Source organism: Notamacropus eugenii, chromosome 1 (assembly GCF_028372415.1).
Source record: "Notamacropus eugenii isolate mMacEug1 chromosome 1, mMacEug1.pri_v2, whole genome shotgun sequence".
NCBI classification, from domain to species: Eukaryota; Metazoa; Chordata; class Mammalia; order Diprotodontia; family Macropodidae; genus Notamacropus; species Notamacropus eugenii.
The window spans coordinates 413,222,822-413,236,549 of NC_092872.1; the positions used below are offsets into that span (position 1 = coordinate 413,222,822).

Consider the following 13,728-nt stretch of genomic DNA (forward strand, 5'->3'; position numbering starts at 1 on the left):
ACATTGAAGTCACAGGGCTGGTTCCTATCCCTAGCCAATATAATAAACAGGAAAACCAAGTCTCGTTTTCTAAGTTCCTGGGAGCTCAGAAACGTGCCATCTTCCCAACATCCCCAGTCCAGCACATCTGGCCTCATTATATACTTGAAGAATTGAATTGCCTTGAAATCCCCAAGAATGGAGTGGGGGGGAAGGATGACTTAATTCTTGGGTTTGGGGTCATCTCCTGCTGTCTCAGATTGGGGTTCAGGAAGTGCTTCCCAGTGGTTCCCAATGAAATCTATCCCAAAGGACCAGACTCCAAATCAGGAGGTGTGTCCCAATGACCAGGTGGGTGACTGAAGGTCTTTGGAGAGAGCCAGAAGCTCAGTTTTCTTCTTGGGTATGGCAGGTGCTTGGAGAGAGCCAGAAGCTCAGTTTTCTTCTTGGGTATGGCAGGTGCATACTTAGGCTTCCTGGAGGCCTTCGATGCTGACCAGACAGATGTCAACAACCGTGTCACCTTCACTCTGATTGGGGATGGAGCCAGCAACTTTGGAATCCGTTCTATGTTCCTGGGCTCAGGCTGGACTCAGGGGAATGTGTCCCTGGTCTCAGATGTGAGCCTAGACTATGAGAGGCCACCAAGCAACTTCACATTGACTGCGTTGGCACAGAATACAGATGAGTCTGGAGGGATAGGGTCTGCCACAGTGCTGGTGATCACCGATGATGTGAACGACGAGCCCCCGAGTATCCTGGCATCCTCTTTGGAGGAAGTCAAAGTGTTTGAACACCAGGGCAATGAGGATGAGCTGGTGGCTCATGTGGAGGCCCAAGATCCTGACACAAATGCCTCATTGGAAATCCATCTTCAGGACACAGGCTGTTTCAAGAGAGGGGTTAATGTGGGTACTGTATGCCAAGACTGGTTCAGGTTGGTCCCCAATGGTAGTGTCTATATCAACGACAGCTTGGCCATCGATTATGAAGTCTGTGACCTCGTCAGACTACTTGTCCAGGCCTGGGATCTCCATACAGCTGAGGGGTTCACTGCCAACAGTCCTAATGGTGAGGGCTCTGCTCAGGCAAGCATGGGGAGAATGGTGAATGGGGGAAGTTAAAGGTGAAGTAATGCTAGAGTGGAGAGAGGAGAGAAAGACAGGGAGCTTTGCAGACATTAGTTTTAAGCTCTTTCTATAGGACTGAGTCTCTGTCTTCTGCTTTTACAGAGACTCTACCCATCAGCATCTTGGATGTGAATGACCATCCACCCCAATTCCTGCCTTTGAATGAGACATTTGGTGAGGAATAACCACACTCTCTCTGTGCTGTGGGTCCCTCTATATTTGGGCCCTTTTGCTGCTCCCTGGAGGAGCCTCAGCCTGATTAGTCCAAGACCAAGAAACTGTGATGAGAAGGCAAATTTGAGGATCTTTCTTCCCCCTTGGCCCAGTCTTGTAAGTCAGGGTGACCTATATTTAAGACCTACCTTTGGCATACACAGGCTGTGTGACTTTGGAGAAGACATTTAACGTCTCAGTTCTCTAGGTAACTCTAAATTGTAGAGAAGGTAGGGACCTACATTAATACAAAGATTTTCCTTAACCTAGAGTTCCCCTGTGTTAATAAAATCACAAGTCCAGTCTCTCTCATACCACAACCCTCCCACCCCCATCCACTTGCTCTCCTAATAGGATGCACCTTGCATCTTGCCCACAAGAGCTGGCATCTGTTGAATCTGTTCATCCTGTCTCTTTCCTGTAGTGGTCATACCAGAAATTCTTTCTCCAAATCAGCAGGTGGCTTCTGTGAAGGTAAGAGGTCACTCCTTGGGACCTCAAGGCTCAGCCATTTTAGTCTCTAGGAAATAACATGATGGGTGCATTGCAAAGAATTTTGGCCTGGGAGTCAAAAGACATGGGTTCTAGCTCTCCTCTTCCATTAATTCTCTGGGTGATCTTAGACAAGTCATTTCCCTTGTTAAAGAAAAGGATTGGCTTTGATGGTTTTTAGGTTCTCCTTCAGTTCTGGGGGAACCATGAAGCTCTGATTATCCAGCCATTGTCTTTTCCAGCCCTGGCATTTCTAAGTCTCACATTAGAAGACCCCAGACTAGGCTACCCTGTGTTACTATTTTTTACAGGCCACTGATGAGGACGATGGCGTCAATGCAGTCCTCTCCTTCTTCATTGACCGGGTAGAATTCATCTCCAAGGATGGTTCCAGAATCCCCTTTGAAGGGCTGTTCCGGATCAAGTCTTCATCTGAGGGCGACATATACACAGGCAGCATAGAGTAACCTGGGGAAGAGGGTTTCAGAGTTGGGAATTGAAAAGGGACAAGTGGCCTTATTATGGAGGAGGGATAAACAGAATTTTCCAACAGTGGAAGGGAGGGGTGGTAATTGGTCATTGAAAAGGTCTTCAGGTGAAGGCCTGATGGCCACTTTTATTTATTTTAGAGGGGATTCCCATATAGATATGGGTTGGCCTGGATTGCTTCATGGTCTCTTCCAAATCTGACATTCTTTGCTTCTAAGTTGCTTTGGTAGAATCATTTGATCCTTATAGCAACTCTGCAAGATAGGTGCTATTATTTTACAATTGAGGAAACGAGGCAAACAGAGGTTAAGTGACTTGCCTGGGGTCATACATCTAGTGAGGTCCCTGCAAACATCCAGACAGAAGCTAGGCATTGAGTATGCCATAGAGGGTTTTCCTGCATCAGGTAAGATACTGGACTAGGCCTCTTTGGAGATCCCCCTAGCTTTAAGAGATTATCATTCTAGGTGGACAGAGGACAGGGGAGGAGGAGGGGACTAATTGTGAAGGGGGAGGGGGGCTTCTGAGCATGGTGGAGGGAAACCCTTGGCCCTAATCCTGAGCTGGGACTTTCCCCAGGGTGGTGACTTCCCTTGACAGTTCCCTCAAGGGAACTTATCAGCTAACAGTCAAGACCCAGGATAACCCTAGTAAGGATTTACCTCTGACAGCGAACACCTCCCTGAATGTGAGTATGTGAGCCCTTAGTTTCCCTGACCTTACTTCCCTCTGAAGACCTTTGTCTGTTAGCTCTTTAGCCCTACCCCAGGTACCATCCCTCTAAGTGGTCAGCCCCCACAAACCTTAAGTGTCATGGTCTTCTCTTTCCTGACCCCCATTAGCTCTTCACTGTGGACCAGAGCCATCGTCTGAGGCTTCAGTTCTCATCAGGAGCAGCAGAAGTGGGAAACAATGCTAATATGATCAGAGTGTATGGTCTGGGGCCAGCTTTCAATCTCAGGGACCCTTGGGAGGAAAGGGCACCAGGGAGGGAACTGGGACCTTGCCTCTGTGTGCCCAGCTCTGAAAGGCCTCAAAGCTAATCCCTGTCCCTGTCCTTCCCTTTGCTTCTGTGCCTCTTTCCGTTCATCTCTGTTGATTCCCTGCATCAGTCCTGCCCTAGCTTCTATGTCCATCTCCAGTCTCTGGCCTGTCTGTGTCTCTGTGCCTATCCCTGAGCCTGATACTGCCAGGATCAGGAGGTGACTCAGACCACTCAGGGCCCAGTTAAGGTGGCTCCCAGACTGTGAGGGCCCAGGGCTAGCTCTGGAGGGATCAAAGGGTACAACCTCCTTTTGTCTCCCCATTGGTCTCTGCTTGGTTTTGTAGTGCTCTGATGGAAGCAACAAGGACCACAGTCTACATTGTGAGCATTAAGGACATTGAAGGCTCAACCTCCAGGTGAGTAATTCAAGCACAGAACAGGGGGTGGTGCTTCATATGGGGTAAGGTATGGGAAGGGCATACAAGGAAGATAGGCATCTAGAGGTCAAAGGTGATAGACAGAGACTGGAGACAGGATGGGGAGGGCAGACAGTGATCCTCAGCCTGAGACCAGGATATTCAGTAACAATGCCAACCACTGCTTTCTTTTTTCTCAGGGAATCCTCCAGGTCTCTGTCCATGGGGAAGTTTGGTCCTTCCCACCTTTCAGTAATTCATTGGGAACGCAGGATTCATTCCCTATGATTTGGGTTTCCACTTGCTTCCAAGCTGACCATTGTGGCCTGAGCCAGCCTCTGTATCTTTAGCTTCAGGAGCTTTCCCAAGAGCCCTTTTCTCTAGACGTAGGAGATGCAGAGTCACATCTCAGTGCTGGAGGCACCCCAGAAGGATACTTCATCCAACCTGGACTTGAGCAAAAATTCTCTTCCATAGCATTACAGAAAAGTGATCAGCCACCTTGTGCTTAATGATTTCCAGGGATGGAGAACTCACTTCCTCCTGAAGGGGCCCATTCCACTTTGGGATGGTTTTCACTGTTAGGAAGTTCTTTCTTGTATTGAGCCTAAATGTCTCTCCCTGTCACTCCCAACATGTAAGACACTAGGTTAGGAGCCAGAAGGTCTAGATACAAATCATGGTTCTATTCCTTACCACCTGTGTGTGTCCTTGGCTAAATTATTTTGTATCTCTGGGCCTCCACTTCTTTTCCAGTACAGTGAGGGAACTGGACTAGAGTGATGGGACAGTAGATTTGAAGCTAGCCTTCAAGGTCCCTTCTAGCACTAAATTCCATTAATAGCTATAATAACAAGAACTAACATTTATATAGCACTCACTATGTGTCAGACACTGCGCTACGCACTTTACAATTATTGCAATTATTTTCTCATTTGACCCTTGCAACAACTCTGCAAGGAAGGTGCTATTATTATCCATGTTTTACAACTGAGGAAACTGAGGCAAATAGACGTTAAGTGAGTTGCTTAGGACCACAAGACTAGTAAGTGTCAGGGGCTAATTTTGACCTCAGGTCTTCCTGATTCCACAGCAGGTGAGCCATTCACTTTGCCAACTAGCAACTCCATTGTCTTTTATGTCAAAGAGTCACGTTTGTTGTATGTTGTTATTTAGTCACTTTTCGGTCATATCTGACTCTATGTGACCCTTTTGGGAGTTCTCTTGGCAAATATACTGTAGTGGTTTACCAATTCTTTCTCCAGCCCATTTAACAGGAGAAGAAACTGAGGCAAACAGAGTTAAGTTGACTTGCCCAGGGTCACACAGCTAGTCAATGTCTGAGGTTGAATTTTAACTCAGGTCTTCTTGACTCCAGACCCAGCACTCTATTGACTGTGTCACCAAAGTGTCATAGAATCTCAGAAATAGAAGTTTATTTAGTCCAACCCATGCCTTGAAAGGAATCTCCTCTGTATTCCTGACAAGTGGACATCCAAAGTCCAGTTGAAGGTCTCCAGAGAAGGGCCAGAGGTCACCTATTCTTGTCTTAATCCTAATCCTAAGGAAGTTTTACTGAAAACTGAGCTGATATCAGCTACGGGGCCACTTCCTTACATTGTTCTGGCTCAGTAGCAGAACAAATTTTATCTTTCCTGTGTCAGCCATTCAAATATTATTTGAAGACAGTTTTTGGATTCCTACTTTTCCAATGGAGCTGTGACCTCATTGACATGGGCATTCCCTCCAACCATTCTGTATCACCCATTCCCAGGTTCCCTTGAGGTCTCCTCTTCTATAAGCTCAATATTGCTAGTCTCTTCAGCCAATCCATATATATGGGATGGTCTCTAGCCTCATCCCCATGCTGATGGCCATCCTCTGCTCCACTTTCAGCTTGCCAATGGCCTTCCTCAAGTGTGATGCCCAGAACTTTAGCTAAGATGCTCCAGAAGTAGCCTGATAAAGGTCAGAGAACAGCAAGGCTCTCACTTCCCACTTGCTGAACAAGATCTCTTTATTAAAGTAGTTTAAAATACATCCATTCAGCAAATGTTTGTTGAATACGCTACTGATTGAATGAACTCCAGAAACTTACAAAGGTCATGTACAAAGATGAATGTGATAGAAGGTACGATGGGGTAAGGAGGAAAGGAAGAAAGGATACAAGCATTTAAACAAGGTACTTAATTAAGCATCTTCTATGTGTTAGGCATGCTTTACAGATATTATCTCATTTGATCCTCACAACAGCCCAGGGATGCGCTGTTATTATCCCCATTTTGCATAGGAAGAAAATGGGACAGGCAGAGGTCAAGTGACTTGACCAAGGTCACACAGCTAGTAAGCGTCTGAGGTCCAATTTGACCCTAGGTTTATTCTGACTCTTGATCCAATGTACTAGCTACTGCACCACGTAGCTGCCTCTAGGGGGCAAAGGAGAGATCTGGGCACAGTTCTCCAGGAAAACTTGAAAAAAAAGGAAGGTTTCTTAGCTACCACTTCACACTACTGACTTACTTTGAACTTGGAATGCACTAAAACTCTGAATTCCTTTTCCCATGAACCATGGGCTAACCAAGCCCCTCTATCCATCCAGCATTAGCTCTTCTTCCTTTCTCAGAGGTCATGGGAATTATGGGACCCTGATTGAAGAGTCCCCCAAAGAGACAGTTTACCTTCCCGAACCCAATTCTTCTACCTGAAGGAGAGAAGTCTGGATGTCACATGCTGCCTCCTGGATCCTCTGTGATTCCAATACCTACCTAAGGCACTTAGTCAGCTGCTCTATTCCCCAAAGACCCTAAGGAGTCTTTAGAGGCCTCGCTAGGGTCCTAATCTAGTCTTGGTGCCAAGAGTCAGTCCCTTACAGGTTTTATTACCAGTATTGTTAAACAGTCCCTGCCCTCAGGATGGTCATAGTCCAGCAGCAGAGCTAAAGCATAGGCAGAAATAACTAGCATAAGGCAGAACAAGGAGGCATGATAGGTCATGTGCCTATATGAAAAAGACCTGTTTGGGAAGAGAGTCTTACTGGATTTTAAGTTCCATGAGTCCACAATGTAATGTGATATGCAAAAAAAAAAAATGAATCTGATCTTAGGATAGATTCTGATAGATAGGTATTCTGTCTCGAATGAGAGAGGCTATGGTCCTGATGTTGTCTGCCTTGGCCAGAACACATCTGGATTGTCTTCAGTTTTAGGGTTTTCATTTAAGGAAGGACATTAACAAATTGGAGCATGTGCAATCAGAATGGTGAGAGGTGTAGATACCAGGCAAGCATTGGTTGAAGGAACTAGGGAGGTTAAACTTGGGTTGGGGGGGAGGGTGTGATAGCTGTGAAGAGCTGCAGTGAGGGAAAGACTCAGTCCTGTTTGGCCTCTCAGGCCAGAGCCAGGAACGATGGGTAGAAGAGAGAAGTTTAAAGCTAGAGAGAAAGAAGAACTTCCTCATAAAGAAGGTAGGAATTGGCTACCTTGGAAGATAGTGAGATTTCTTTCACTGGAATTTTTCTAGTAGAGCCCTATGACTTTTGAGGTCCCTTTCCACCTTTAAATTCTAGAACCCTCGGACACCTTCCCCATGTTTTAACCTCCTTCTGTCTGTGATTTTCTTAGAGCTAAGAGTTTATCTTATATGGAGGCCTATTTTGTGTACAGCAATGGAACCGCCTTGACCCTCTATGATCTCAACATGTGAGTTGCATGGGTGACTGAGGGCTGTGGGTGATGGTGTATTTGTGGAGGGGAGAGGCAACAGGCTTCCAGGATGAGATCCAGCTTCCTGCCTTAGAGACAAGCAGAGTCTTAGAGACAAGTCCAGTCCCTTGAACAGGAGCTCACGTGGTTTTCTCTGGCCTAGGTACATCCGGAATGACCAGGAGGTGTTGACCACACTCCTACAATATGGGCTGATGATGATTGTGAGTACTTTTAGTCAGAGAGAGGAGGGAGGGGTTGGAAGGAGGAGCTGGAGGGAGAGCAAAGGGGGAAGGGATGGGAGCTCAGGAGTAGAGGAGGGTTGTCAGTGATCAGAGTGAGTGGGAGAGAAGGTATAGTGGACAGGATGAGAGTTGGAGGGAGATGGGGAATGGGGGATGGGGATAACAAAGTCCTTCTGACCTCCCAGGGCCCTGGGGAGGAGGTAAAGCAGGACAAGGACAAGGAGTTCCTTAGCATCATTGCTGGGCTAGGGGGTGCCGTGATACTTCTTATTATCATCATGACCATATCGTTGGTGTGCACCAGGAAGAGGTACCCTGGGACCAGCAGCTGTGGGAGCCCCGGGTTGCCCCTGTTTTCCACATCTGCTCCCTTTCCCCACCACCACACCTCCTTCTGTGACCCAACTCTCTCCTCTCCTGTTCCTCAGCTACAAAAGGAAACTTAGAGCTGTGAAGGCTGCTAAAGAGGCCAAGAAGACAAGTCCTGGATCCAACCTACAGGGCCATGTAATCCCTGGGACAAATTTGTTTAATTCAGAAAAGTGAGCCACATCCTTGGACTAATTGGGTGATGGTAGTGATAGGACTGAGGGTAGGGGTGGAGGCTGCTTAAAGCAGGAGTGGGGAACCTGTGGCCTCAAGGTCACATGTGGTCTTCTAGGTGCTTAAGTGAGACCCTTTGAATCCAAACTTTACAGAATAAATTCCATTAATAAAAAATTAAGCACATGAAAAATGAAACTCATTAATAAAAGAATTTGTTCTGTGAAGTTTGGATTCAGTTGAAAGGCTGCACTTGAGGACTTAGAGGGTCACATGTGGCCTTAAGACCCCAGGTTCTCCACCTCTGGCTTACAGTGTTTCCTCTCCTGGCCCTGGGAAAGAGACTAGAAGGGTTAATGAGGACTGGTGACTAGGGGGCTCGGTGGATAGAATGCTAGACTTGGAGTCAGGAAGACTCAAGTTCCCAGGCTCATGCTTAGTGAGGCTCTGGGCAGGCTCAGTTTCCTTATCTAGAAAATGGGGATAATGATTACCCTCTCTTTCTCTGGATTGTGGTGAGGATCAAAGGAGATGGCACATAAAGTGCTTTTTAAAACCTTGTATGGATATATAAATGCTATGTGTTAATATTATTAATTATTGTTATCATTTTGAGCATTAAGAATAGGCAAAGAGCCTATTCTCAAAGTTCAGTTTTGGGAGCCAATATCCTGAGGTATATAATAATAGACATCTGTATAGCACTTGAATGTTTGCAAAGTGCTTTACAAACATTATCTCGATCCTCACTACAACCCTGGGAGATGGGTGCTATTATTATCCTTACTTTACAGAGGAAGACACTGAAGGTCAAGGAAGTCAAATGACTTGCCCATAGTCACACAGCTAGGAATAGTCAGAGGCAGCAGGTTTCCAATCCTCCAAGTCCAGTATGTTATTCACTGGGCAATAAGGTGAAAAGATCTCCCGTCTTTGAAGTGGGAACCCTGAATTTTAGTCCTGAGTTCAAATAGAATCATAAAATTATGGAATTTAGAGCTGGAAGGGACCTTGATGCCATCTAGTCCAACCTGGATTTGAATCTGTACCCTCTGATGCCAGGGCCAAGTGTTCTTTTCTCTGTTCCATGCTGTGAAATGGTGATGGAGCATTAGATAGTTTTCTTCCAGCTCCAATACTCAATAATTCTGTGACCATTGTCACGTGAAAAATTCACTCACAAGGTAGTAAGTTGCCTGTTGCTGGAGATGTTTAAGCAGAGAGACTGGATAGCTATGTCAAGGAGATTCTTGCACTAGGGGGAGGCTGTAGTAAGATCATAGATTTAACACTGAAAAGGACTGCAGGAGATAGTTATTCCTAGAAGTCCTTCCAAGCTCTCAGATTCTCTGTTTCCTCCAGAGCCAATCCCATGCTCAATCTTTCTTCAATGGATCTGGGCTTTGAATCTCTTTCCTCCCACAATGAAGATGATGTTGCCAGGTGAGCAACCCCTTCTCTTGTCCTTCTTGCCTGAATAGATCACTTTATGCCTGATCCAATCCTCCTGAGAGACTTTTGAGTGATCTATAGAACCTAATCTGTCCCTATAAAGGGCTGGGTTTAAGAAGATATCAGTTCTTAGGGATCCCTAGGGTCCTGTTCATCAGAGAGAATCCCTTCACATCTGGCTAAAGGTCTTGCTCTGCCTCCCCTCAAGCTCAGCCTTCTCTTCCAGCATCAACTCCCTGGATGAGAACAAGGTGGCTACAGATATGGACATGACCACAGACATGGACCTAGGAATGAAGCACCAGGTGAGAAAGGGTAGGAGGCAAGGGCATTCCTATACTTTGAGATTCCATGTAGTCATAGTCTGATAGGAGCTCAGAGAGGAAAGTCACAAAGGGTTTCTTCACTCAGTACTGGCCCAGTGACTAATTCTTCAGGAGTCTAGCTGGCATTTTTATAGCCAGTCATTAAAATTATCATCATCAAACCTTCTTCACCATCATCACCCTCAATTATCACCATCACCATCATTATTCAATTCAACTCAACAAGCATTTATTAAATGTCTACTATGGGAAAGACCCTGTGCTAATCCCTGGTAGAAATAAAAAGGGAGGAATGACTCACAATTCTTTCTGTGGGGGAATTTGTGATCCATTAAAGAGTTAAGCCCCCATCCACAAATTACTGCAGTACAAGATGATGTCTCAGTTTTCTCATCTGTTAAGTGAAGGTTTGGACTAAGGTCCAAACTCTGAGGTTGCTTCCAACTTTGATATTCTGGTCTATATGCTCCAATATAATTGTCCCCAGAACTGATATTTTATATTCTATGGAAAGACCCTTCCAGCTGTGGCAATCTATTCTAAGTTTCTCTTACCTTGATTATTTACATTCTAAGGACTCTTCAAGTTCTTGATATTCTGTGAGTCTCTTTTAGGTTCAATTTCTCAGTCCTCCACGATAACAGTATATATTCTCAGCTACACAGTTCTTGTCAGCAATGAGGTCAGCATAGAGTAAGCCTATCCTCTACACCTGTTTCCCCATCTCTTTGGCCCAGATGCAGACAAACCCTTTCCTTACCACCATCCTTAATAACACATTTATGTAGAACTGTTGAATATGTAAAGAATTTGTCCCACAGAATTTCTAAGAGGTATAGTTAGAATAAACTAAAAATCAGCATCCCCACCCCCACTTTACAAACAGGGAAATGGTTTGGAACCCAAGTCTTTTATCTTTTAAATCCTTTAGAGCAGCTGAGACAAAAGCAGTATTTTTAAGAGAGAACTTTGACTAAGAAAAAGAGGAAGGAAAGAAAACATTTCAAAGATGTTTCTACAGCCCAAGTTTCTGCTCCCAGGTGGGCTTGGCCTGAGCATTGGGCTTGCCAGCTTAAATTCTCAGGCTTAATATTCTGGATTTGAAATCAAAGGACCTGAGGTGAAATTCTTACTGTTGCTTAACCCAGTGGGATGGCTTATACCAAATCAGAAGTTCTCTCTGGGCCTCAGGTTCCTGATCTATAAAATAAAAGAGGAGCTTTCTTAAGGTCTCTTCTTCCAAATTTTATGATCCCTGTGGAAACTAGTCCCAGGCCAGGGCTCTTTCCATTGCACTCCACCAGACTATCTAGCATCTCCCTATGGACCTTTTTCCTCAGACCCAGAGCTCTTCCTCCAGGGAACTGGCCTGGGTTGGGCTAGAGAGGGGGATCTCTCAGGATCTCTGTGGCATTGGAGGTGGAGAATCCCTTGAGCAAGTCTCTTACCTGCTCTGGGCCTTAGTTTACTCCTCTTTTGAATGATGGTTTTGAATTGGATGATCTCTAAAGTTCCTTCTAGCTCTGACAATCTATGTTCAGGATGGGGAGGGTTGCAGCTGGGGAGAAGCCAAGGGAATTCTGTGCAAGGTTTTAGCCTTTGGGTTCCTCATGGGGCCTTCAAATGTTCCACTGTTTATCAGGGAATGGAAAAGTCTCAGTCAGGAAAGAGTCCAGCAGTAGTCTGGGGAGAAAGAGAGGGAGAAGGGGGGAGGGATAGACAGAGGGAGGGAAGGAGAAAGAGACAGAGGCAGAGAGACAGACAGGGAAAGAAGGAGAAAGACAGAGTGAGAGAGAGACAGAGACAGAGAGAGGGAGACAGAGACAGAGATAGAGAGGGACAGAGACATACAGAGTCAGAGAGAGAGAAAATAGAAGGGGGTCATGCTTTGTCTGTGCATGTGTGAGGGCATGTTTGTATGCCATAGCATATTGCATGTGTAGCGATAGTATTTGATAATGTAGGTGTATGTGGTGATACCTGTGGGATGAATATGATGTCTGATGGATGTTTTTGTGGGGCTAGGGAGAGAGAGAGAGAGACAGAGATAGAAAAAGACAGAGACACAGAGACAAAGAGAGGCAGAGAGAGAGAGAGACAGACAGACAGACAGATAGACAGACAGACAGAGAGACAGAGAGCGTGTATATGAGTAAGATGTTTTTCCTGGAAGGTCAGAGGCTCTGGGACATTAAAAAGTTCTAGGAGAGGGAATGAACCACTCTGATGTTGCCTCCAAGCAGGGTGGCAGTACCTCAGGTCACCCCAGCCACCTCAAGGGTAATGCTGAAATTTTCAGATGAGAAAATCATGTACACATACAAGTTTCATTTTAATAATATTTTTATTCTCAAAACAGAGAACTGACAAAACAGAAAATTTTACTTTTCAGAAGAGCTCACCACAGTCTTCCTTTAAGTAGCAAGCTCCACTTGTACATTTAAAATGGGATTTGAGTTACAAACACTTGATTCATATAAGTAAATACTATATTTTTTGCTTAGAGCAAGGCGTGCCTGCACATATTCTTCCCCATCCCTTCCTAGCCTTCACTTCTGCCTACAGTGTCCCATTTGGGTCTGCTGAAATCTTAACTCTTCTTATCCTCCAAGGAGCTTGTTAAATGTTTCCTCCTTCAGTAAGTCTTCCTTGATAGCCCTGCCCACCTCTGACCTTATGTTTATACTTCTTTATATATTTATTCCTTCCTACCCTGTAACATAGTTACTTATATTACATGACATATTCCCTCTACTAGACCATGAACTCTCTAAGGTAAGGCATCACCCTCTTCTTTATTATCTTCATTATTCATTATTCTTCATTCTCCTCACCCTCATCTCCTCTTGGCTTCTAACATAGAGCATAGAGTCTTGTGTATAATTTGATGTAAGAATCATTTGCTTATTGAGTTTCTGACTGAGTACCCTGGGCTAGGGGTAGGAGTGATGGGAGAAGGGCACAGTGCATTCAGACCAGAAATGATGGTGGGAAAAGCCATTCTCACAAGCCTTAGTCCTTTGAGGTGGACCAGGGTGTGGTCCCACTTCTTGGTTTACAAGGGGTCCCCTATCCCTTTCCGTGTGTACCATTCCTAGACATCACCGGAATCCTCAGATCTGTACTTCCTGGTCCTAAGGCACTGCCTAAGCAGAGGCCCAGAGTTTGTGGGTCTGAATGTCCTCCTCCTCCTCCTCCACCCCCACTCCCTCAATCCTGCTACCACCATGAAGATTTCAGCCTATCCCCTCAGTGTGCAGGTCAGGGGAGTGGAAACCTTTCCTCAAGCTTCATTAGCAATTGACTTTTCTGCCTCCCTAGGAGAAACCGGAGTTGAAAACCGATGAGCTGCTGACCATGGTGCTGAATGAAGGGAAAGGCAAAAATCAAGAAAAGACTAAGATGGTGCTGAAACTGGGTGAAGTCAACATGGCTCTGGATACCACTGACCTCTGATTCTGACAACATGCCACCCTCCTACCCCACTCCTGAGTTCACCCTCCCTCATTCCTCCTCCTCCTCTTCCTCCTCCTCCTGGAACACATATCAGGAGCCCTGACCTGTTGACCTGTGACTTACATGACAATCTGTAAGTCCTGATCTTGTGGGATGAGACTAATGCTTCACTGCTATGTCTCTCATTCATCTCACCTGCATGTGCCTCAGGCCTGGTGGCTGGCCCCAGCCTGTGTATATAATAAATTAATTCTCTTATATGCATAGCACAGTTTTTCTTCCTTCCTCTTTCTCTCAACTC

At 45.5% G+C, this 13,728-nt stretch overlaps 1 protein-coding gene across 5 annotated transcripts in view; it reads left to right on the top strand.

The window, feature by feature from the left end:
• CDHR2 (cadherin related family member 2) overlaps nucleotides 1-13,693 on the top strand; it is a 73,550-nt gene extending 59,857 nt beyond the window's left edge. For 3 of the 5 annotated variants that reach the window (XM_072631097.1, XM_072631096.1, XM_072631098.1), the window contains exons 19-32: nucleotides 439-1,050; nucleotides 1,212-1,283; nucleotides 1,747-1,796; nucleotides 2,126-2,277; nucleotides 2,883-2,991; nucleotides 3,146-3,234; nucleotides 3,633-3,704; nucleotides 7,325-7,402; nucleotides 7,569-7,629; nucleotides 7,836-7,960; nucleotides 8,079-8,192; nucleotides 9,556-9,636; nucleotides 9,872-9,950; nucleotides 13,293-13,693. In XM_072631097.1, coding sequence (XP_072487198.1) covers nucleotides 439-1,050; nucleotides 1,212-1,283; nucleotides 1,747-1,796; nucleotides 2,126-2,277; nucleotides 2,883-2,991; nucleotides 3,146-3,234; nucleotides 3,633-3,704; nucleotides 7,325-7,402; nucleotides 7,569-7,629; nucleotides 7,836-7,960; nucleotides 8,079-8,192; nucleotides 9,556-9,636; nucleotides 9,872-9,950; nucleotides 13,293-13,427 — 1,829 coding nt within the window. In that variant the 3' untranslated portion in view covers nucleotides 13,428-13,693. Of the gene's footprint in view, nucleotides 1-438; nucleotides 1,051-1,211; nucleotides 1,284-1,746; nucleotides 1,797-2,125; nucleotides 2,278-2,882; nucleotides 2,992-3,145; nucleotides 3,235-3,632; nucleotides 3,705-5,600; nucleotides 5,673-7,324; nucleotides 7,403-7,568; nucleotides 7,630-7,835; nucleotides 7,961-8,078; nucleotides 8,193-9,555; nucleotides 9,637-9,871; nucleotides 9,951-13,292 lie in introns of those variants that run through there. The other 2 variants (XM_072631099.1, XM_072631100.1) reach the window with 2 other exon arrangements.
• Nucleotides 13,694-13,728: the final 35 nt, after the last annotated feature.